This window comes from Scyliorhinus canicula, chromosome 11 (genome assembly GCF_902713615.1).
Source record: "Scyliorhinus canicula chromosome 11, sScyCan1.1, whole genome shotgun sequence".
In the NCBI taxonomy this organism is placed as follows: Eukaryota; Metazoa; Chordata; class Chondrichthyes; order Carcharhiniformes; family Scyliorhinidae; genus Scyliorhinus; species Scyliorhinus canicula.
Genome location: NC_052156.1, coordinates 767,436 through 791,992, shown reverse-complemented (window position 1 = coordinate 791,992; position 24,557 = coordinate 767,436). Strand labels below are relative to the sequence as shown.

General features: G+C 53.0%; 1 protein-coding gene across 4 annotated transcripts in view; it reads left to right on the top strand.

The window, feature by feature from the left end:
- Nucleotides 1–24,557, top strand: part of LOC119973698 (6-phosphofructo-2-kinase/fructose-2,6-bisphosphatase 4-like) — a 117,077-nt gene that overhangs the window by 79,953 nt on the left and 12,567 nt on the right. For all 4 annotated transcript variants that reach the window (XM_038812074.1, XM_038812075.1, XM_038812076.1 and 1 more), the window contains 3 exons: nucleotides 2,561–2,665; nucleotides 16,583–16,712; nucleotides 22,439–22,501. In XM_038812074.1, coding sequence (XP_038668002.1) covers nucleotides 2,561–2,665; nucleotides 16,583–16,712; nucleotides 22,439–22,501 — 298 coding nt within the window. The remainder of the gene's footprint in view (nucleotides 1–2,560; nucleotides 2,666–16,582; nucleotides 16,713–22,438; nucleotides 22,502–24,557) is intronic.

The following is a 24,557-nucleotide window of genomic DNA, read 5'->3' as shown; positions in this document are numbered from 1 at the left end:
CCCCTGTCATCAAGCAGGATGGGTCAATTTGTATCTGTGGAGGTTTTAGCAAACAATCCAGTTCAATGTGCGGATCAATACCCACTACCATTGATTGAAGATTTGTTCACAGGCCCAGCGGGACAGAAGTTCAGCAAGACTGACCTATCCCAGGCCCAGCTGCAAATGAATGCGGCTGCTGAATCTCCACACCTGCTCACCATCATGGGAAAGGTCTGTTCCACTACATCAAATTGCCTTTAGGAATAACTCCAGCACCAGCTTTATTTCAACAATCAATGGACCAGATCCGCAGTGGCTTACTTCGATGACATTTGATTGCCAATGAAGATTCAGTTAAACCAAAAACTCGCACAGAAATGCCTTCAGATGTATGGGCTGCGTGTCAGGAAAGAGAAATGTGATTTATTTCAGACGGCCATACAATGTCTAGGACATGTAATTGACAGTAAGGGTCTACATAAAGTGAATTGTGTTAAAATACAAGTTGTGTTGGACTTTAGAAGTAGTTATGTTATCGATGTGGGTAATTGTATGTGTGAAATGCCTCTTTAAGATCAAGGCACATGACATGCGTGACATCATTGTCTACTTTGGGTTTTTGGACACGTCTGGTGCCAAACTCTGCACAGTGAGGACTAATTAAATAGACCTCAGTTAATTTTTCATCAAACCCACATGCTTCAGCAATCTATTTCTTTTGTACTGCTCGTCTAAAGGTACAACATTTTCTTTTTATGAAAAAAAAATAGGTTTGAGAAAATAGTCTGTAAGAACATTTCATTCTGCTGTCACATGAGTTACTGTGTTTCACAGTGGGGTTTGTTAGGACATTAGATGTTACTGAAATTCACAAAGATTTGGACGTGAACGTGGGGGGCATGGTTGAAGAATTTGCAGACCGATTGCAGAAAGATTGGCCGAGTGGTGGACAGCGTAGAGAATAACTACAATCTCCAAAACGATATTGATAGGTTGGTGGAGTGGGCGATAAAGTGGCAGATGGAATTTAACACAGAGAAGTGTGAGGTCAGCATTTAGAGAGGCCAATAAATTGGGAGTACACAATAAATGGGAATATACGAAGAGGGGTGGATGAAGTGAGAGGTCTTGATGTACAGGTACACAGGTCCCTAAAGGCAGCTGTTCAAGTAGACAAGGTTGTAAAGAAAGCATATGGAATGCTCTCCTTCATTAGCAGAGGTATAGAATATAAAAGCAAAGATATAGGCCGGGATTCTCCCTTCTGGGGACTAAGTCCCCATGCTGGCGTGAGAACCGGCGCCAACCACTCCGGCATCAACAGCCCCCGAAAGTGCCGAATTCTCTGCACTTTCGGGAGGCTAGATAGACGCCAGAGGGGTTGGCGCCTCTCCAGCCGGCGCCGAAGGGCCAGTGAGAGTTGGTGCTTGCGCAGATCGGCTGGCGTATTTTGGCACATGTGCGGGGGGGGGTGTCTTCTCCATGCCGGTCATGGCAGAGCCCTACAGAAGCCAGCGAGGAAGGAAGAAGTGCCCCCACGGAACAGGCCTGCCTGCAGATCGATGGGCCCGCATCGCGGGCCAGGCCACCATGGGGGCCCTCCCCCCGGGTTGGATCCTCCCGCATTCCCCCCCGAGCACCGCCCCCCTGACTTACCTGCCAGGTCCCGCGAGTTGAGTGATTCACACCGGCGGGACTGGCCAAAAATGGACGGCCGTTCAGCCCATCGGGGCCTGGAGAATTGCCGGGGGGGCCACTGCCAATGGCCCCCGACCAGCGTGGCGTGAATCCCACCCCCGCCGCCGGAGAAAATGGCTTTCAGCAGCAGGGTGGGATTCGCGCCGCCCCCGGGGATTGTCTGACCCAGCGGGGGGGGGGGGTCGGAGAATCCCGCCTATAATGTTGGAATTGTATAAAACACTGGTGAGGCCACAACTGGAATATCGTGTGCAGTTCTGATCACCACATTACAGGAAGGAGGTTATTGCTCTGGAGAGAGAGCAGAGGAGGTTTACAAGAATGTTGTCAGAGATGGAAAAGTGTAGCTACGGGGAGAGATTGGATAGGTTGAGGTTATTTACCTTGGAACAAAGAAGTATGAGGGGTGACTTGATTGAGGTGTACAAAATTATGAGAGGAAGTGATAGAGTGAACAGGATAAAATTGTTTCCCTTTGTGTAGAATTCTAGAACCAGGAGACACAGATTCAAGATAAGAGGCAGAAGGTGTGGAGGGGACGTGAGGAATAGCTTTTTTTTTACAGAGGATAGAGGGAGTCTAGAATTCACTGCCCGAGTTGGTGTTGGAGGCAGAGACCCTAAACTCCTTTAAAAGATACCCAGATCTGCACCTTAAGTAAGTTCAAGGCTATGGACTGGGTGCAAGAAGGTGGGATTAGAAAGGACACCAGAGTGACCTTGGGCTGGCATGGACAAGAAGGGCCGAATGGCCTCCTCCTGTACGGTAATGTTGCTATGATTCTAGGTGGATTGTTCTCGAGATTTAGAGGGAGTGGGGAGGTTGGGAGAAGAATCTATTACCTCAATTCAGGTCTCATGATTTGATGCATGTTTTTCAGGGTGTCTGCGAGGAGATGATGTATGAGGAGATCCAAAAGAATTACCCAGCAGAATTTGCATTAAGAGATCAGGACAAATACAGATATCGGTATCCAAAAGGAGAGGTGAGTAACGGAATGCAGCATCCTCATATCAAAACTCTGAGCAAATCTCTGCAACAGTGGTTTTGTCTATCACTTGATATCATTAAACTCCGTCACTTTGGAGTTTCATGTCAGAGCTTTCTATTACAATTTTTATGGCAAATATAAAGAGGGTTTGCTGGGAGTTGTGTGTGCACCGCCTGCTCTCTGGCACGTCATGTTGTGGCTTTGTGATACTGCCCAAGTACTCATTCTGCATGTTCAACACTCGGTATTGAATAGCGTTTTTGGGTGATTGTAATGTTGCCCAGCATGGTGTAGTCATATGTCCAATTTTCACTGGGGTTATTGAATAATTCTTGCCGAAGACTTGCACACAGATGTGAAAGGGATGGTGGGAGAAGGTTATTTGGATTTAAAATGAAAGATTGGAACACGTGTATGGACTCCTTGCTGTTTTCTGGCACAGGTTTTAACCGCGTGATGCCTGTTTTGGACCACGAGTATTTTAACACAATCTCTCCCTCAATGTCAGAAAAACTAAGGAGCTGGTCATTGACTTCAAGAAGCAAAGTACTGTACACACCCCTGTCAGCATCAATGGGGCTGAGGTGGAGATGGTTGACCTAGGTCACCAACAAGCTGCCCTGGTCCGCCCATGTCAACGCTACCACCAATAAAGCACAATAGCGCCTGTACGTCCTCTGGAAACTAAGTAAATTCGGCATGTCCACATTGACTCTGTCTACACCTCCCGCTGCCTGGGGAAAGCGGGCATCATAATCAAAGACCCTTTCCACCCAGGTTATTCTCTCTTCCAACCTCTTCCATCAGGCTGGAGATACAAAAGTCTGAGAACAGATTCAGAAACAATTTCTTCCCCTCTTATGGACTGTAACTGATCTCTCCATGCATCTTCTCTACTGAATGTTACTACACTCCATATGCTTCACCCGATGTCTATGTATCTATCTTATGTTTTTTATGTATGGAGCGATCTGTCTGGACTGTACGCAGAACAGAACTTTTCATTGTACCTCAGTGCACGTGACAAATCTAAATCATTTGCCACTTTCTGCCCAATCCACCAATATGTCTTTGGCCTTTCGAAGATTAGAATTAGTGGGCAGCACGGTAGCATGGTGGTTAGCATAAATGCTTCACAGCTCCAGGGTCCCAGGTTCGATTCCCGGCTTGGGTCACTGTCTGTGCGGAGTCTGCACGTCCTCCCCGTGTGTGCGTGGGTTTCCTCCGGGTGCTCCGGTTTCCTCCCACAGTCCAAAGATGTGCGGGTTAGGTGGATTGGCCATGCTAAATTGCCCATAGTGTCCTAAAAAGTAAGGTTAAGGGGGGGGGGATTGTTGGGTTACGGGTATGGGGTGGATACGTGGGTTTGAGTAGGGTGATCATGGCTCGGCACAACATCGAGGGCCGAAGGGCCTGTTCTGTGCTGAACTGTTCTATGTTCTATCCTCATCACAATTGATAACGTTGCCAATCTTCAGATCATCTGAAAATGTTGAAATCATGCCCTGAACACCACAGTCGGTCATTAATATATACCGGCGCACTGCTGCCTCACGGTGTGAAGATCCTAGTTCGATCCCGGCCCTGGGTCACTGTCCGAGTGGAGTTTCAGATTCTCCCCGTGTCTGCATGGGTCTCACCCCCACTATACAAAAAGATGTGCAGAGTAGCTGAATTGGCCACACTAAATGCCCCATAATTGAAAAAGGAAATTGGATATTCTAAATTTATAAATATATATATATATTTCAGGAAGAGCAAAGTTCCCAACACTGAACCCTCGGGAACTCCACCCCACACCTTGCTCCAATCTGGAAAAACAACCAACTCGCTGTCTCCTGTCATTCACCTAATTTCTTATCCAAGTCGGGGGAACCTTGTTTCTTAGTGCTGGTCTGCGGTCTGAGTCCGCCATGCGCTCGGCGCGGCCGCTGGAGGCTGCCGCCATGCGCATGCTCTGAACCGGAAGTGTGGGGCCTGTATCTGCAGCCAAAGCTACGTGATGCATTCCGAGTCCTCTGCTTGCACTTTATTTTCTGCAGGAAACTGGGGAGTGAAACACCAGCGTTTTTACGCCGGTGCGGGGACATAGCCCTGTTTTGGGAGAGTCCAGCCCATTGTCTTTCTTACACCTCTCCTTCTCAATGTAAATTCCTTGAGTGTACCGGTTACCTCCTGTCTCACCTCAGTCTGGGTAACATCCTCTTTCATTGTAAAAACTGATGCAAAGTACTTGTTTCACACCTCCGCTATTTCTCCTGCATCCATGTGCAAGTCCCCCTTTTTATCCCTAATTAGCCACACACTTCTTTTATCACCCTTTTATTTTTATATGTCATTGGAAACCATGGGATTCCCTTTATGATAGTTGCCAGTCTCTTTTCATGCTCTCTCCTTGTTTTTCGGATGAGGTTTTTCACTTCCCTTCTGGTCGGTCTATATTCCGGCTGATTCCTTTTTGTATTTTCGACCTGACATGTCACACGCGCACTCTGTCCTTTCATCTTCACCTCTCTCTCTCGTCATCCAGGGAGCTCGGGATATATTTGTCCTATCATTCCCCTTCAAGAGAATTACCGTGACATTATTTACAATACTGTTTTCTTTGAAGTTGCTACATCTTTTCTGCCAACATTTGATTCCACTCACTCAACTCTGATGTGTTCTCACCCATCGAAGTTGGAATTCCAGGGTAAATTTCCCTGCTCTGAATTGCTCCTCGTCATTTTCTTTGGCCAATCTAAACCTTATGATACACTAGTCACTGTGACCCCCCCCCAACTAATATTTGTTGCACTTGGACCAGCTCATTCCCAGCCCGAGGCGTCTCAATGCCTTCCTCTTTTGGGATCAGAAACGCACTACTGCAGAAAATGATCCTGAACACATTCCAGGAGCTCGCGCCCCTCTTGTCCCTTTGCACTCTTCCTATCCTGGTCTATGTTTGAATAATTAAAGTTCCCCACTTCTATAATTTCTTTGCAAATCAATGGCAAATAGAATTCAATCCGGATAAGTGTGAGGTGATGCACTTGAGAAGGACAAACGAGGCAAGGGAATGCATGATAAACAACAGGACCCTGGGAGACACCGAGGATCAGAGGGACCTTGGTGTGCATGTACACCCGTCCCTTAAGGGAGCAGAGGAGGCGGATACAATAGTTAAAAAGGCAGATGGTTTACTTGCCTTTATTAATTGAAGGATAGAGTTTAAAAGCAGGGAGGTTATGCTGGAAATGTATAAAACGTTGGTTAGGTGACAACTAAAGTATTGTGCGCAGTTCTAAATTCACATTCCAGGAGGGATGTGATAGCACTGGAAAGGGTGCAGAGAAGATTTACCAGGATGTTGCCTGGGCTGGAGAGTTCCAGCTATGAAGAGAGATTGGATAGACTAGGGTATTTTTCCTTGGAGCAGAGAAGACTGAGGGGAGACATGATTGAGATGTATAAAATTATGAGGGTCATAGACAGAGAGGAGACAGGAAGTAACTTTTTCCCTTGGTGGAGGGCTCAATGCCAGGCTCTCTCTGAGCTCCCGCTGCTCCCTGCTTATTCCCGGCTCTCTCTCTGAGCTCCTGCCACTCCCTGTTTATTCCAGACTCTCTGACTGAGCTCCCGCTGCTCCCTGCTTATTCCAGGCTCTCTCTCTGAGCTCCCGCTGCTCCCTGCTTATTCCAGGCTCTCTCTCTGAGCTCCTGCTGCTCTCTGCTTATTCCCGGCTCTCTCTCTGAGCTCCTGCCGCTCCCTGCTTATTCCAGACTCTCTGACTGAGCTCCCGCTGCTCCCTGCTTATTCCAGGCTCTCTCTCTGAGCTCCCGTTGCTCCCTCCTTATTCCAGGCTCTCTCTCTGAGCTCCCGCTGCTCCCTGCTTATTCCAGACTCTGAACTCCCGCTGCTCCCTGCTTATTCCAGACTCTCTCTCTGAGCTCCCGCCGCTCCCTGCTTATTCCAGACTCTCTCTCTGAGCTCCCGCCGCTCCCTGCTTATTCCAGACTCTCTCTCTGAGCTCCCGCTGCTCCCTGCTTATTCCAGACTCTCTCTCTGAGCTCCCGCCGCTCCCTGCTTATTCCAGGCTCTCTGACTCAGCCACCGCTGCTCTCTGCTTATTCCAGACTCTCTCTGAGCTCCCGCTGCTCCCTGCTTATTCCAGGCTCTCTCTCTGAGCTCCCGTAGCTCCCTGCTTATTCCAGACTCTCTCACTGAACTCCCCGCCGCTCCCTGCTTATTCCAGGCTCTCTCTCTGAGCTCCCGTAGCTCCCTGCTTATTCCAGACTCTCTCACTGAACTCCCGCCGCTCCCTGCTTATTCCAGGCTCTCTGACTCAGCCACCGCTGCTCTCTGCTTATTCCAGGCTCTCTCTCTGAGCTCCCGCTGCTCCCTGCTTATTCCAGGCTCTCTCTCTGAGCTCCCGCTGCTCTCTGCTTATTCCCGGCTCTCTCTCTGAGCTCCTGCCGCTCCCTGTTTATTCCAGACTCTCTGACTGAGCTCCCGCTGCTCCCTGCTTATTCCAGGCTCTCTCTCTGAGCTCCCGCTGCTCCCTCCTTATTCCAGGCTCTCTCTCTGAGCTCCCGCTGCTCCCTGCTTATTCCAGACTCTGAACTCCCGCTGCTCCCTGCTTATTCCAGACTCTCTGAGCTCCCGCCGCTCCCTGCTTATTCCAGGCTCTCTGACTCAGACACCGCTGCTCTCTGCTTATTCCAGACTCTCTCTGAGCTCCCGCTGCTCCCTGCTTATTCCAGGCTCTTTCTCTGAGCTCCCGTAGCTCCCTGCTTATTCCAGACTCTCTCACTGAACTCCCGCCGCTCCCTGTTTATTCCAGGCTCTGACTGAGCTCCCGTGGCTCCCTGCTTATTCCAGACTCTCTCACTGAACTCCCGTTGCTCCCTGCTTATTCTGGGCTCTCACTGAGCTCCCGTAGCTCTCTGACTTCCCCTGTAGCACAGTAACAGTCAGCTACTGCAATCTGAGAAAAAGTAGAAAATAAAAGGAGCATGATCTTCTGTCTTCACTGAACTCCCTTACTCACCAAACTTGAATTTCTCTCTAATGCGCACAGAACAGCGCTTCAGTTCAGACAAGGCACCACTTATTCCGGGCATGGTGGGTCCTGTATAAAGAAATGAATGAAATCGCAATAGGCAGTGGAATAAACTGACAACCCATTGACAAGTTCATCACAAACAGCTTCTTGTGCTGATTCAGCACAGTACAGCTCGGCAGCTTACTAGATTTAATAATGTAGGTCAAGTGTACACGGGATTGACAATTAGCACAGGGGCTTTTTCAGAGTACTGAGATAGTAAGAGAACATCATGCACAAAGCACATTTAAAAACCCTTTCAACTCCTTGCGCCTGCATCCCGTGTAACCTCGATATTCAGTAATTGGTGAGAATCCTGAGCCAAACCTGCACCTGCTGGAACAAACAAGCTTATTCTTTCTGGGGACTTGGGCGTCGTTTACTTAGCCCGAAATATTATTGCCCATCCCGATTGACTTTGAGAAGGTGGTGGTGGGCCACAGCCTCAGTCCATCTATAGAGTTATAGAATCCCTACAGTGCAGGAGGAGGCCATTCAGCCCATCAGATCTGCACTAACCCTCTTAAAGAGCACCCTAGGGCAGCAGGGTAGCATGGTGGTTAGCATAAATGCTTCACAGCTCCAGGGTCCCAGGTTCGGTTCCTGGCTGGGTCACTGTCTGTGCGGAGTCTGCACGTCCTCCCCGTGTGTGCGTGGGTTTCCTCCGGGTGCTCCGGTTTCCTCCCACAGTCCAAAGATGTGCGGGTTAGGTGGATTGGCCAGGCTAAATTGCCCTTGGTGTCAAAGTAAGGTTAATGGGGGGGGGGTTACTGGTATAGGGTGGATACGTGGGTTTAAGTAGGGTAATCATTGCTCGGCACAACATCGAGGGCCGAAGGGCCTGTTCTGTGCTGTACTGTTCTATGTTCTATGTTCTACCCAGGCCAACTCGCGGTCCCATCCAATTTATCACGGCCAATCCACCTAACCCGCACATTTTTGGACTGTGGGAGGAAACCGGCGCACCCGGAGGAAACCCACGCAGACACGGGGAGAACGTGCAGACTCTGTACAGACAGTGATCCAAAGCTGGAATTGAACCCTGGATCCTGGAGCTGTGAGGCAGCAGTGCTAACCACTGTGTTACTGTGCTGCCCAACACTCACTGCGCTGTTAGGGAAGGAGCAGTAATTATCCTTAATTAATAAATCTCTAGTTTTGATAAATTGATCTCATTGTTCACTGTTGGGGGGAGTGACTATCACCAGCTTTATGATTTGCATTTTTAAATCAGTGGCTCTTTGCCCAGTTTTGGGGGCCGGGGGGGGCGGGGGTTAGATTGCCCAGTTGGGGTCGGGGGGGTTAGGGTTAGGTTTCCCAGTTTGGGGGTGTGTGGGGGTTAGGTTGCACAGTTGGGTGGGGGGGGGGGGTAATTTGCACAGTTGGGTGGTGGGGGGAGGGAGGAGGTTAGATTGCACAGGTGGGGGAGGAGGAGTGGGGGTTAGGATGCACGGATGGGGGGAGGGGGGTGGGGGGGAGGATTAGGTTGTCCAGTTGGGGGTGGGGGTGAGTTATGTTGCACAGTTGGGGGGTGGGGTGGAAGGATTAAGTTGTCCAGTTGGGCGTGGGGTGGGGTTATGTTGCACAGTTGGGGGGTGGGGTGGAAGGATTAAGTTGCCCAGTTGGATGGGGGGGGTAGCTTGCACAGTCAGGGGGGTGGGGTTTGGTTTGATGTGGAACAAAGTGTCTCGAGAAAGAAATGGGCCTGAGCCTATGCGGAAGGTCTGCTGCTTCTAAGGACTGTACTCTGCAAAGATGCCCATGACCAGCTTTGATCACCCAGCGTGCTGTGAGGAAACCTGCTCCAGAACCACCATCGGAAGCAAAGACTCTAATATTTTGACCTTCATCTTCATTATTTTCATCCTTTTCCCCCGCTCGGTGTTTGTCTTGTGGGTGTGGGTAGAGTGTGGGGCAGTTAAAAGGGGGTAGTAGGTTAGCTTGTTATTCAGTTGCATTTACTGCTGATTTCATAATTTCCCTAGTTATAAATAAACAGTAATTGTGTTTCTACTTACAGTCCGATTGATTGTAATTATTGGGCAGCCAAGGGCCAAAGACTTGGGGAATTTTTATAAGTATTATTGGTTAATTCATTTGTGTTGACTAAAAAAAGGCTTTGAGATTTGGCAAAAACATTGCAGTTAACATTACCTGACAAAATATGAAAAGAAGAGGTACTTTCGGCGGTAGCTGAGCATTTAAAATTGCCGGAGACACAGTCAGAATCATTGGAAAAGGCAAGAATTCAATTACAGATCAAACAGCTTGAACATGAAAAAGAATTAGAGAGAAGAGAAAATCGCTTATTGTCACGAGTAGGCTTCAAATGAAGTTACTGTGAAAAGCCCCTAGTCGCCACATTCCGGCCCCTGTTCAGGGAGGCTGGTACGGGAATTGAACCCGTGCTGCCCACCCGCCTTGGTCTGCTTTCAAAGCCAGCGATTTAGCCCTGTGCTAAACCAGCCCCATAATTAAAGCAGTTTGAATACGAAGAAAGGTAAAAAGAAAGAATAGCCGGGTCCCCATTGACGTGGCCCCTGCCAGCTGCCCCCCTCCAATGCCTGGGGTGGGGGGTGCGGATTTCACGATGGCCGGCCTTTAACTGGCCAGCCAGCAGGTAATCACAGCTTTTGGACTTTGCGGGTGGAAACAGTTTACTTCCTGTCCCACCAATCACGGGCAACCGACGAGTGTGAAATTCAAGCCTCAAATTTCGAAACAACTTGGTCCACGAGGCGTCATCATTTTGAATTTGAGCGGAGTTCCAGCTATTAAACCGGTCACAGTTGGTGTGACAGTCATACCCACAGAAACAGGCTCTTCGGCCCACCATGTCTATACCGACCATCAAATGCTAACCTATACTAATCCCGTTTACCAGCACTTGGTCCCTAGTCTACATTGATTTGACGATTTAAGTGCTCATCCAGATACTTAAATGTTGTGAGAGTTCCTGCCTCCACCACCCTCTCCGGTAGCACGTTCCTGATTCCCACCACCCTCTCCAGCAGCACATTCCTGATTCCCACCACCCTCTCTGGCAGCACGTTCCCGATTCCCACCACCCTCTCCGGCAGCACGTTCCCGATTCCCACCACCCTCTCCGGCAGCACGTTCCCGATTCCCACCACCCTCTCCGGCAGCACGTTCCCGATTCCCACCACCCTCTCCGGCAGCACATTCCTGATTCCCACCACCCTCTCTGGCAGCACGTTCCCGATTCCCACCACCCTCTCCGGTAGCACGTTCCATATTCCCACCACCCTCTCCGGCAGCACGTTCCCGATTCCCACCACCCTCTCCGGCAGCACGTTCCATATTCCCACACGTTCCATATTCCCACCACCCTCTCAGACAGCGCGTTCCCGATTCCCACCACCCTCTCCGGCAGCACGTTCCATATTGCCACCACCCTCTCCGGCAGCACGTTCCATATTCCCATCACCCTCTCCGGCAGCACGTTCCATATTCCCACCACCCTCTCCGGCAGCACGTTCCATATTCCCACCACCCTCTCCGGCAGCACGTTCCATATTCCCACCACCCTCTTAGACAGCACGTTCCATATTCCCACCACCCTCTCAGACAGCGCGTTCCCGATTCCCACCACCCTCTCCGGCAGCACGTTCCATATTGCCACCACCCTCTCCGGCAGCACGTTCCATATTCCCATCACCCTCTCCGGCAGCACGTTCCATATTCCCACCACCCTCTCAGACAGCACTTTCCATATTCCCACCACCCTCTCAGACAGCACGTTCCTGATTCCCACCACCCTCTCCAGCAGCACATTCCTGATTCCCACCACCCTCTCCGGCAGCACGTTCCATATTCCCATCACCCTCTCAGACAGCGCGTTCCCGATTCCCACCACCCTCTCCGGCAGCACGTTCCATATTGCCACCACCCTCTCCGGCAGCTCGTTCCATATTCCCATCACCCTCTCCGGCAGCACGTTCCATATTCCCACCACCGTCTCCGGCAGCACTTTCCATATTCCCACCACCCTCTCAGACAGCATGTTCCCGATTCCCACCACCCTCTCCGGCAGCACGTTCCCGATTCCCACCACCCTCTCCGGCAGCACGTTCCATATTCCCATCACCCTCTCAGACAGCGCGTTCCCGATTCCCACCACCCTCTCCAGCAGCACGTTCCCGATTCCCACCACCCTCTCCGGCAGCACGTTCCCGATTCCCACCACCCTCTCAGGCAGCACGTTCCCGATTCCCACCACCCTCTCCGGCAGCACGTTCCCGATCCCCACCACCCTCTCCGGCAGCATGTTCCATATTCCCACCACCCTCTCCGGCAACACGTTCCATATTCCCACCACCCTCTCCGGCAGCACGTTCCCGATTCCCACCACCCTCTGAGACAGCACGTTCCTGATTCCCACCACCCTCTCCGGCAGCACGTTCCATATTCCACCACCCTCTCCGGCAGCACGTTCCATATTCCCACCACCCTCTCCGGCAGCACGTTCCATATTCCCACCACCCTCTCCGGCAGCACGTTCCATATTCCCACCACCCTCTCAGACAGCACGTTCCATATTCCCACCACCCTCTCATAGAACATAGAACAGTACAGCACAGAACAGGCCCTTCGGCCCTCAATGTTGTGCCGAGCCATGATCACCCTACTCAAACCCACGTATCCACCCTATACCCGTAACCCAACAACTCCACCCCCCCCTTAACCTTACTTTTTAGGACACTACGGGCAATTTAGCATGGCCAATCCACCTAACCCGCACATCTTTGGACTGTGGGAGGAAACCGGAGCACCCGGAGGAAACCCACGCACATACGTGGAGGACATGCAGACTCCACACAGACAGTGACCCAGCTGGGAATCGAACCTGGGACCCTGGAGCTGTGAAGCATTTATGCTAGCTACCGTGCTCCGACAGCACGTTCCATATTCCCACCGTCCTCTGGGTGAAAAAATGTTTCCTCAGGTACCCTCTAAACCACTTACCCTTCGCCTTGAACCTCTGCCCTCTGGTCTTAGACATCTCTGCCATGGGGGAAAAGATTCACAGTGGGGTAACGGGATTTGGGAAAGAGCAGACAGTGGGGTAACGGGATTTGGGGAAGAGCAGACAGTGGGGTAACGGGATTTGGGGAAGAGCAGACAGTGGGGTAATGGGAATTGGGAAAGAGCAGACAGTGGGGTAACGGGAATTGGGAAAGAGCAGACAGTGGGGTAACGGGAATTGGGAAAGAGCAGACAGTGGGGTAACGGGAAGGAACAGACAGTGGGGTAACGGGATTTGGGAAAGAGCAGACAGTGGGGTAATGGGAATTGGGGAAGAGCAGACAGTGGGGTAACGGGATTTGGGAAAGAGCAGACAGTGGGGTAACGGGAATTGGGAAAGAGCAGACAGTGGGGTAACGGGAAGGAACAGACAGTGGGGTAACGGGAAGGAGCAGACAGTGAGGTAACGGGAATTGGGAAAGAGCAGACAGTGGGGTAACGGGAAGGAACAGACAGTGGGGTAACGGGAAGGAGCAGACAGTGGGGTAACGGGAAGGAGCAGACAGTGGGGTAACGGGTTATTGAGGGGGCAGACAGTGGAGTAATGGGTCCCAGGTTCGATTCCCGGCTTGGGTCACTGTCTGTGCGGAGTCTGCACGTTCTCCCCGTGTCTGCGGAGGTTTCCTCCGGGTGCTCCAGTTTTCTCCCACAAGTCCCGAAAGATGTGCTGTTAGGTCATTTGGACATTCTGAATTCTCCCTCTGTGTACCCGAACAGGCTCCGGAATGTGTCGCCTAGCGGATTTTTATAGTAAGTTCATTGCAGTGTTAATGTAAGCCTACTTATGACAATAAAGATTATTATTATTATTATTATTATTAATAAAATCAGCAGTCCAATCACTGACCCTCGAGGAACATCACTGTTTACCACCTACCATCCGAACAATAACCAATTAGCACAGCCATTTATCCAAGCTGACAGTGACCCCCCCATTCCATAGCCCTTCACGTGGTACTTTGTCAAATACTTTGTGAACAATATCCATCACCCTCTCTTCAACATTCCCGATTACTTCATTGGGAAAACTCCGTGAGTTTAATCAGACACAATTTTTAGTGATGTTAAGGAGAGGGTACCGGGGACGGGATCCATACCCCAGGAGGAGGCATTGTTGAGGAGAGCCAGAGGGGAGAAAAGTTCCATCACGGGTCTTTAGACTAAGCATTTCCACACCGAGGACCAGCTGTAATATTATCACTTTATCATAACCAAAATACCTCAGAGTACGACAGATAATGAGTTATTTTCAAGGATGGTGACTGAACATAACTTTAGGCACAGAATTCCTGTGAGAACAGTAACTCTGCCAGCCCCCCTCTGCCAGCCCCCCTCTGCCAGCCCCCCTCTGCCAGCCCCCCTCTGCCAGCCCCCCCTCTGCCAGCCCCCCTCTGCCAGCCCCCCTCTGCCAGCCCCCCTCTGCCAGCCCCCCTCTGCCAGCCCCCCTCTGCCAGCCCCCCTCTGCCAGCCCCCCTCTGCCAGCCCCCCTCTGCCAGCCCCCCTCTGCCAGCCCCCCTCTGCCAGCCCCCCTCTGCCAGCCCCCCTCTGCCAGCCCCCCTCTGCCAGCCCCCCTCTGCCAGCCCCCCTCTGCCAGCCCCCCTCTGCCAGCCCCCCTCTGCCAGCCCCCCTCTGCCAGCCCCCCTCTGCCAGCCCCCCCTCTGCCAGCCCCCCCTCTGCCAGCCCCCTCTGCCAGCCCTCTCTGCCAGCCCCCCCTGCCAGCCCCCCCCCCCTCTGCCAGCCCCCCTCGCTCTCCCTCTGCCAGCCCCCCTCTGCCAGCCCCCCTCTGCCAGCCCCCCTCTGCCAGCCCCCCCTCTGCCAGCCCCCCCTCTGCCAGCCCCCCCTCTGCCAGCCCCCCCCTCTGCCAGCCCCCCCTCTGCCAGCCCCCCCTCTGCCAGCCCCCCCCTCTGCCAGCCCCCCCCTCTGCCAGCCCCCCCCTCTGCCAGCCCCCCCCTCTGCCAGCCCCCCCCCTCTGCCAGCCCCCCCCTCTGCCAGCCCCCCCTCTGCCAGCCCCCCCTCTGCCAGCCCCCCCTCTGCCAGCCCCCCTCTGCCAGCCCCCCCTCTGCCAGCCCCCCCTCTGCCAGCCCCCCCTCTGCCAGCCCCCCCTCTGCCAGCCCCCCCCTCTGCCAGCCCCCCCTCTGCCAGCCCCCCTCTGCCAGCCCCCCTCTGCCAGCCCCCCTCTGCCAGCCCCCCCTCTGCCAGCCCCCCCTCTGCCAGCCCCCCCTCTGCCAGCCCCCCCTCTGCCAGCCCCCCCTCTGCCAGCCCCCCCTCTGCCAGCCCCCCCTCTGCCAGCCCCCCCTCTGCCAGCCCCCCCTCTGCCAGCCCCCCCTCTGCCAGCCCCCCCTCTGCCAGCCCCCCCCTCTGCCAGCCCCCCCCCTGCCAGCCCCCCCCCCTCTGCCAGCCCCCCCTCTGCCAGCCCCCCCCTCTGCCAGCCCCCCCCTCTGCCAGCCCCCCCCTCTGCCAGCCCCCCCCCCTCTGCCAGCCCCCCCCTCTGCCAGCCCCTCCCTCTGCCAGCCCCTCCCTCTGCCAGCCCCTCTCGCTCTCCCTCTGCCAGCCCCTCTCGCTCTCCCTCTGCCAGCCCCTCCCTCTGCCAGCCCCTCCCTCTGCCAGCCCCTCCCTCTGCCAGCCCCTCCCTCTGCCAGCCCCTCCCTCTGCCAGCCCCTCCCTCTGCCAGCCCCTCCCTCTGCCAGCCCCTCCCTCTGCCAGCCCCCCCTCTGCCAGCCCCCCTCTGCCAGCCCCCCTCTGCCAGCCCCCCTCTGCCAGCCCCCCTCTGCCAGCCCCCCTCTGCCAGCCCCCCTCTGCCAGCCCCCCTCTGCCAGCCCCCCTCTGCCAGCCCCCCTCTGCCAGCCCCCCTCTGCCAGCCCCCCTCTGCCAGCCCCCCTCTGCCAGCCCCCCTCTGCCAGCCCCCCTCTGCCAGCCCCCCTCTGCCAGCCCCCCTCTGCCAGCCCCCCTCTGCCAGCCCCCCTCTGCCAGCCCCCCCCTCTGCCAGCCCCCCCCTGCCAGCCCCCCCCTCTGCCAGCCCCCCCCTCTGCCAGCCCCCCCCTCTGCCAGCCCCCCCCTCTGCCAGCCCCCCCTCTGCCACCCCCCCCTCTGCCAGCCCCCCCTCTGCCAGCCCCCCCCTCTGCCAGCCCCCCCCCTCTGCCAGCCCCCCCCTCTGCCAGCCCCCCCTCTGCCAGCCCCCCCTCTGCCAGCCCCCCCCTCTGCCAGCCCCCCCTCTGCCAGCCCCCCCTCTGCCAGCCCCCCCTCTGCCAGCCCCCCCCTCTGCCAGCCCCCCCCCTGCCAGCCCCCCCCTGCCAGCCCCCCCCTGCCAGCCCCTCCCTCTGCCAGCCCCTCTCGCTCTCCCTCTGCCAGCCCCTCTCTGCCAGCCCCTCTCTGCCAGCCCCTCTCTGCCAGCCCCCCCTCTGCCAGCCCCCCCCTCTGCCAGCCCCCCCCCTGCCAGCCCCCCCCTGCCAGCCCCTCTCTGCCAGCCCCTCCCTCTGCCAGCCCCTCTCTGCCAGCCCCTCTCTGCCAGCCCCTCTCTGCCAGCCCCTCTCTGCCAGCCCCTCCCTCTGCCAGCCCCTCCCTCTGCCAGCCCCCCCTCTGCCAGCCCTGCTCTGCGCTGAAATGTGAATTAGTTGATAAGCAGTGGATCTGAAATGTTCACCTGTTGTTTGAAAGTTAGTTTTCAGTTTCTTCATTTTAAATCTTGTTTCAGAGACTCAGTCTAGAAGTGAGATAATAATAATAATATATGACTTGCATTTGGCCGTCACTGACACCTGTTCTTTGATTTCCTTATTCTTCAGTCATATGAAGATTTGGTTCAGCGCCTGGAGCCGGCGATCATGGAGCTGGAAAGACAAGAGAATGTTTTAGTCATCTGTCACCAGGCTGTCATGCGGTGTTTGTTGGCCTACTTCCTCGACAAAACAGCAGGTAAAAGGAAAGTCAAACATTTGCAGCAGCATTTAAATTGGGATCTTCCCACAGGGCAAGGCTGCAAGCTGACCAGTAACGGCCAGATTGCTAGCTTCACTATCGTATCTGGAGAGAATTTGTTTCCCAATAGTTTGTTGCTCATTAACATCTATTGAGGACACAATCTCAATCGACGGTCCGCTCCCGTGACCTGTAATCCGCTCCTGTGATCTGCACTCCGCTCCTGTGACCTGAAGTCCGCTCCTGTGACCTGCAGTCCGCTCCTGTGACCTGCAGTCCGCTCCTGTGACCTGCAGTCCGCTCCTGTGACCTGCAGTCCGCTCCTGTGACCTGCAATCCGCTCCTGTGACCTGTAATCCGCTCCTGTGATCTGCACTCCGCTCCTGTGACCTGCAGTCCGCTCCTGTGACCTGCAGTCCGCTCCTGTGACCTGAAGTCTGCTCCTGCTTTCCATTGTGCCGAAACAGCACAAGTTCCCATTGGAAGAGAAATGAAGAAAGCAAAGCCACTAATAGTTCAGCTGTTGCCACTTTGCCTGAAAGCGTCCCCACTTGTTTTTAGGAGAGAAACAGGGAACACAGCTGGAGAGTAGCAGAAGCCCCCTGACCCAGGGAGAGAGCTGTGATCGCTCAGGGAATCCACTGACAGACACACACACACACCAATGAGAGAGCTGTGTCTGCTGGTATCAGAACACAAACATAAGTAATAAAAAAGCACTCACCCTTCCAGCTATCGCAAGGTTAACGAAGAGCACATTATATTCCGGCCCCATATGACTTTCCTGAATTTTCTTAATGTCAAGTTACATCAAGTTCTTGTAATCGAATCTTTGGAAACCTCTACTCCAGAGGGTTGTGGAAGCTGCATTGTTGAAAACATTCACCTCTTCAAATGACATTTTTGGTGTCTCGGGCAATCAAGGGATATGATGGGGGAGGGGGAGCTGGCGGGAAACTGGATTGAATCCCGGGATCAGCCATGAACGCAGTGAATGGACGAGCAGCATGATGGGCCGAATGGTCGACTACCCGTCTTTGTCCTTCCCGGTTACACTGCAAATTAGCAAATAAAGTTAGACAAACGTTTCTGGAGGTAAATTAATTCCAATTTTCACAAAGCAACTCTGCTGTAATTTGAACAAAGAAACTGAACTCTTCTCCCTACCCAGACCCTCCACCTCACATTAACTCCCTACCCAGACCCTCCACCTCACATTAACCCCCTACCCAGACCCTCCACCTCACATTAACCCCCTACCCAGACCCTCCACCTCACATTAACCCCCTACCCAGACCCTCCACCTCACATTAACCCCCTACCCAGACCCTCCACCTCACATTAACCCCCTACCCAGACCCTCCACCTCACATTAACCCCCTACCCAGACCCTCCACCTCACATTAACCCCCTACCCAGACCCTCCACCTCACATTAACCCCCTACCCAGACCCTCCACCTCACATTAACCCCCTACCCAGACCCTCCACCTCACATTAACCCCCTACCCAGACCCTCCACCTCACATTAACCCCCTACCCAGACCCTCCACCTCACATTAACCCCCTACCCAGACCCTCCACCTCACATTAACCCCCTACCCAGACCCTCCACCTCACATTAACCCCCTACCCAGACCCTCCACCTCACATTAACCCCCTACCCAGACCCTCCACCTCACATTAACCCCCTACCCAGACCCTCCACCTCACATTAACCAGCTACCCAGACCCTCCGCTTCACATTAACCCCCTACCCAGACCCTCCACTGCACATTCCCTCCCCACCCGGCTCTTCACCACATTCTCCCTCCCTACCCTGGCCCTCCACCACACACTCCCTCCCTACCCTGGCTCTCCACCACGCACACTGTCCCCACCCTTTCTTTTTAAAATACATTTTGAGTACCCAATTCATTTTTTCCAATTAAGGGGCAATTTAGTGTGGCCAATCCACTTGCCCTGCACATCTTTGGGTTGTGGGGGGCGAAACCCACGCAAACACGGGGAGAATGTCTGTGTGGAATTTGCACAGTGACCCAAAGCCGGGATTGAACCTGGGACCTTGGCGCCGTGAGGCAGCAGGGCTAACCCACTGCGCCACTATGCTGCCCACTCTGTCCCTTAAGTTTGCTCCGTCATCCAAACAGGAGAATTATTTTAGTTTATACTCCATTCTTTTTTAAATAAAGGCCAACATTTCATTTGCATAGCTGTTACCGGCTGCACTTTTGTGCTAGATTTTTGTGATTTATTCACAAGACCCCCAGATCCCTCTGTGCTGCAGCTTTATGCAGTCTCTCCATTTAAATAATATTCAGCTCCTTTATTCTTTCGACCAAAGTGCATAACTTCACATTTTCTTCCCACTCACCTAACCAGTCGATATCCCTCTGTAGACTCTTTGTGTCATCCTCCCCATTTGCCTTCCTACCTATTTTTGTGTCATCCACAAACTTGGTAATAGTACATTAATTTCCCTCGTCCAAATTATTCAATCCTCTATCCATGTTAATATTCAACCTCCAGCACTATCCTATTAAATATCCTTTTGTATGCTTTTTGCAAATGCAAGTATATTACATCTACTGGTTCCCCTTTATCTATCCTACTCATTACCACCTCAAAGAATTCTAATGAATTTGGGAGGAATGATTTCTCCTTCATGAAGCCATGCTGACTTTGCTTGATTATGTTATTGAGCTTTACAACATAGTAAAAGGCCGTTCAACCCATCGCGTTCCTGCCGACCCTCAAGCACCCATCTATTCAAATCCCATTTTCCAGCACTTGGTCCATTGTCTTGTCTGCAATGACATTTCACCTGTTCATCAAAATACTTTTTAAATGTTGAGGGTTTCTGCCTCCACCACCCTTTCAGGCAGCGAGTTCCAGATTCCAACCATCCTCTAAACCTCCTGCCCCTTACCTTAAATCTATGCCTCCTCTCCCCCCCTCAGTCATTGACCGCTCCACAAAGGGGCAAAGCACCTTTTTATCCACCCTCTGTACCTGAATTTTGTACACTTCAACAAGTCCTCTCCCCTCAGCCACCTCTGCTCCAGCGAAAACAACCCCAGCCTAACCAGCCTCTCTTGGTAGCTGAAACGCTCCAGCCCAGGCACCATCCTGGTGAATCTCCTCTGCCCCGTCTCCAGTACAATCACCTCCTCCCAATAGTGGGGTGACAGAACTGCACACAACATCCCATCTGTGCCCCAACCAATGTTTTATAAAGTTGTACCAAGACCTCCCTGCTCCTACATTCTGTGCCCTGGCTGATGAAGGCAAGCATTGCGTGTGCCTTCTTCACCACCCTCTCTACCTCTGCTGCCATCTTCAGGGATCCATGAACTTGTTTCTGACAAATCAATGAGCACAACCGATTGATGGAGAGTATTCTAACCACTGGCAAGTGTGTCTTTGACCATTAACCTTTTTTGAATGATATAGACCAGGGGTGGGCAAACTTTTCCGTGCAAGGGCCACATTCAGAAATTCACAATTTTAAAGGGCCGCATAGTATATTAATTAATAGTCCCAGTTGTAACCAATTAGCGTGCGGCATATACCTCAGCGCTTCCCCCGGCGGCATCCTGCCTTTAGCCCTCTTTTTCTCTACTTTTCAAAAATGGCGCTTCACCCGGTTATGATTCTGGGCGCCTCATATAGAACATAGAACAGTACAGCACAGAACAGGCCCTTCGGCCCTCGATGTTGTGCCGAGCAATGATCACCCTACTCAAACCCACGTATCCACCCTATACCCGTAACCCAACAGCGCCCCCCCCCCCCCCCCCCCCCCCCATTAACCTTATTTTAAAAAAATTTTTTTAATAAAAACCTTTGGCGGCCCGCGGGCCATAGTTTGCCCACCCCTGATATAGACCATTGAATAATATCTGGTTTTTGAGTGACTGCTTTGATTTCTCAAATGGATCCTTCTGTGTCCAGAATGAAATATCATCCTCGGTCAAAACACCCCAGAAACCAAGGTCATTGGATTTTGTGTATCTATTGTCTTTTGCTGGGATTTAAGGCTCTGTAGAATTCTCAGTCACATCTGTAGAAATCTCCTTCACATCCTCTCCTGTTTAATCACTCTCTTCCTATAGTATGCTGACCAGAACTGCAAACAGCGTTTCTGCTGGGGCCGAACCAGTGCTTTCTGCGGTTATGACACCCTCGATTATTATGCAGTCAATTCCAGCCTCACTTGTCCCAGAGTCACAACACAATTAAATTGATCAGCAATTCTGATAGAAATACCCCACGGGTGCCATTCTCTCGTCCCGCGGCAGAGTGTCCACGCCGTTGTAAGCGCCATCGCGTTTTACGACGGCGTGAACGGGCCGCTGCCAGGAGTAATTCAAGCCCCTACAGGGGGCCAGCACGGCGCTGGAGTGGTTCGCGCCGCTCCAGCTGCCGATCCCGGTGCGAACTGGGCACGCGGGATCTGAGCATGCGCAGTGGCCTCCTTCAACGTGACGGCCCCGATGCAACATGGCGCAGGCCTACAGGGGCTGGCGCGTAGGAAAGGAGGTCCCCAGCCAGAGAGGCTGGCCCGCCGATCGGTGGGCCCCGGCACAGGCCAGGCCGCGTTGGAGCGACCCCCCCCCCGAACAGGCTGCCACCTGACCCTTCCACACAGGTCCCGCCGGCTGAGAGCAGGTTAGAACAGCACCGGCGGGACTCAGCCGCTTGGCCCATCCCGGCCCGAGAATCAGCTGGCCATCCGCGGAGAGTGGGCCATGACCGGCGCCGCGCCAAACACGCCGGCGCTGATTATCCGCTCTGCAGAGAATCGCGAGCCTGGCGGCGGGGAGGTGGAGGACTGGAGGATAATCAACGTGGTTCCATTATTCAAGAAGGGAGGGAGGGATAAACCAGGAAACTACAGGCCAGTCAGCCTAACCTCAGTGGTGGGGAAAGTGTTGGAAGCAAATCTGAAAGATAGAATTAATCTGCATTTGGAGAGTCAGTTTGGTTTTGTTAGGGGGAGGTCATGTTTGACCAGTTTGATGGAATTTTTCAAAGAGGTGACCAGGTGTGTAGATGAGGGAAATGCATTTGACCTAATCTACTTGGAGTTCAGCAAGGCTTTTAATAGTTTCCGACATGGGAGACTGATAGTGTTATGACACTCTGGGCGAGTGTTCGGTCAATTCCAGCCCTACAGAGCCCCGGGTCCCAACATAAGTCAATTAACCAATAATTGTGTATTTTCCTGAGATCTTTAACTGTTGAGATACAGGCAGCAGATTTGTAAGAAATGCACTAAATAATAATAATCTTTCTTGTCACAAGTAGGCTTACATTAACACTACAATGAAGTTACTGTGCCAATTCCTCAATTGCCACATTCCATCGCCTGTTCGGGTACACAGAGGGAGAATTCAGAATGTCCAATTCACCTAGCACGTCTTTTGGGACTTGTGGGAGCCCCCGGAGGAAACCCACGCAGACACGGGGAGAACGTGCAAACTTCACATAGTCACCCAAGGCTGGAATTGAACACGGGTCCCTGATGCTGCAAGACAGCAGTGCTAACCACTGTGCTACCGCCCACCCAGGGTGCATAAGTGGCATATGTGTATGGGTATAAGTTTGAGAGATGACGATTCAAAGGCGAGAGGAAAGAGATTTATAGAATTCTGTGTTTAGTTGGATCTCTGTTTGTCACAATGATTTATAATTACCATGTACCTATTCTTGTATTTGCAGAGGAACTCCCATACCTGAAGTGCCCCCTGCACACTGTCTTAAAATTGACACCAGTGGCATACGGTAAGCCTGTAAGACTCATAATTAAACTTTGTAAATTAAACAGTGAACACAGGAATAGGAAGAGATCGTCAGTCCTGTATCAGATCCTTCCAATCAATTAGCTAATTGCTGATCTGTACCGTAACTTCATTTAGTTGCCTTTAATCAGTAGACAAGAAAATGGGAGGAACTGAGAGAGAGAGAACAAGAATAGATTCGGGGCCAACATAAGGGGAATCCCAAAACCTTTTTTAAACACATAAGTAGTAAAAGGAGAGTGCAGCTGGTAAAGGGCCAAAAAGATTATCCTTTTGTCGAGGCAGGGACTGACATACTAAATGAGTGCTCAGGATCATAGAATTTACAGTGCAGAAGAAGGACATTCAGCCCATCGAGTCTGCACCGGCTCTTTGAAAGAGCACCCTACCGATGCCCACACCTCCACCCTATCCCCATAACCCAGTAACCCCACCCAAAACTAGGGGCAATTTTGAACACTAAGGGAAATTTAGCATGGCCAATCCACCTAACCTGCACGTCTTTGGACTGTGGGAGGAAACCGGAGTACCCGGAGGAAACCCACGCAGACACGGGGAGAATGTGCAGACTCCGCACAGACAGTGACCCAAGCCGGGATCGAACCTGGGACCCTGGAGCTGTAAAGCAATTGTGCTATCCACAATGCTACCGTGCTGCCCCAATGTATATTCACCACAGAATAGGATGCTGAGAATGCAGTAGTAAAGGAGGAGATAGTGGTGATATTATATGGAATAAAATGAAAAGGATGTTCTTAGAACATTGGTGGTCCTCAAAGTGAAAAGGATGGCCTAGATGGGCCACATCCGAGGTTATTGGGGGAAACAGATGAAATGAGAGGCTCTAACTACAATCTAACTACAATCCTCCTTTAACTCTGGAGTTGGTGCCAGAGGACTGGAGCATTGTGAGTGTTTCACCCCTGTGTACAAAAGGGGAGAGAACTAAACCCAGTAACTAGCGGCGTGATTCTCCGCTCCCCACGCCAGATGGGAGAATCGCGGGAGGGCCCCCTGACAAATTTCACGCCCCCCTGGCGCCCCCCGCGATTCTCCCACCCCCGCTCGGAAGAATCGGCGCTCGCCGTTTTTCACGGCGACCGGCGATTCATCGACCCAGATGGGCCAAGCGGCCTGCCGTTCGCGGCCATTTCACGACGGTGGCAAACATACCTGGTCGCTGCCGTCGTGAAACGGGAGTGAGAAGCCCTTTGGGGGTTTGTAGGTGGCCTAGCAAGGGAAGAGCACCACGACTGTGCTCGGGAGGAGACAGGGACACCGATCGTCGGTCCGGTGTCCAAATCGGACGCACTATTTCCCCTCCGCCGCCCCGCAAGATCAAGCCGCCACGTCTTGCGGGGTGGCTGAGGGGAAAGACGGCCACCGCGCATGCGTGGGTTAGTGCCGTCAGCGTCATGACGTCAGCCGTGCATGCGCGGGTTGGAGCCGGCCAACCTGCGCCTGCGCGGCTGACGTCATTAGGCGCGCTGGCCGCGTCATTCTCAGCGCGACGCCCCCGCGGCCGAGTGTTACGGAGCGCCGCTCCTAGCCCCGCCGGGAGGGGAGAATAGGGGGCGAGGAGCGGCCTCCGAGGCCATCGTGAAACTCGGCCGAGTTCACGATGGCCCTCCCGATTTTTCCCGGGAGCGGAGAATTCCGCCCTAGGTTCCTCAGTTCCTCCCATTGCCAACATCTGTAGTGGGGAAAACATAAGGGTCAATAATTCAGGACAAAATTAATTGACACTTCAAATTGACACTAATAAATAAATGTCAGCACAGATTTGTTAAAGATCGATCATGTTTGACTAACTTAATTGAGTTCTATGAAGTAACGGAGATAGTAGACCCAGCGGGTTGTAAGGATCATTCCCACACTTATCCCTGGGTACCCCACTATGTACTGTTTTCCTGAAAAGGCGATGGGAACGGGGCGTGTTTCTCTGACCCATCGCACTAGATTTCTGCCTCAGCACGCCGGCAGGATTCTCCGTTACGCTGGCTGGTCAATGGGGTTTCCCGTTGTGGGGCAGCCCCACG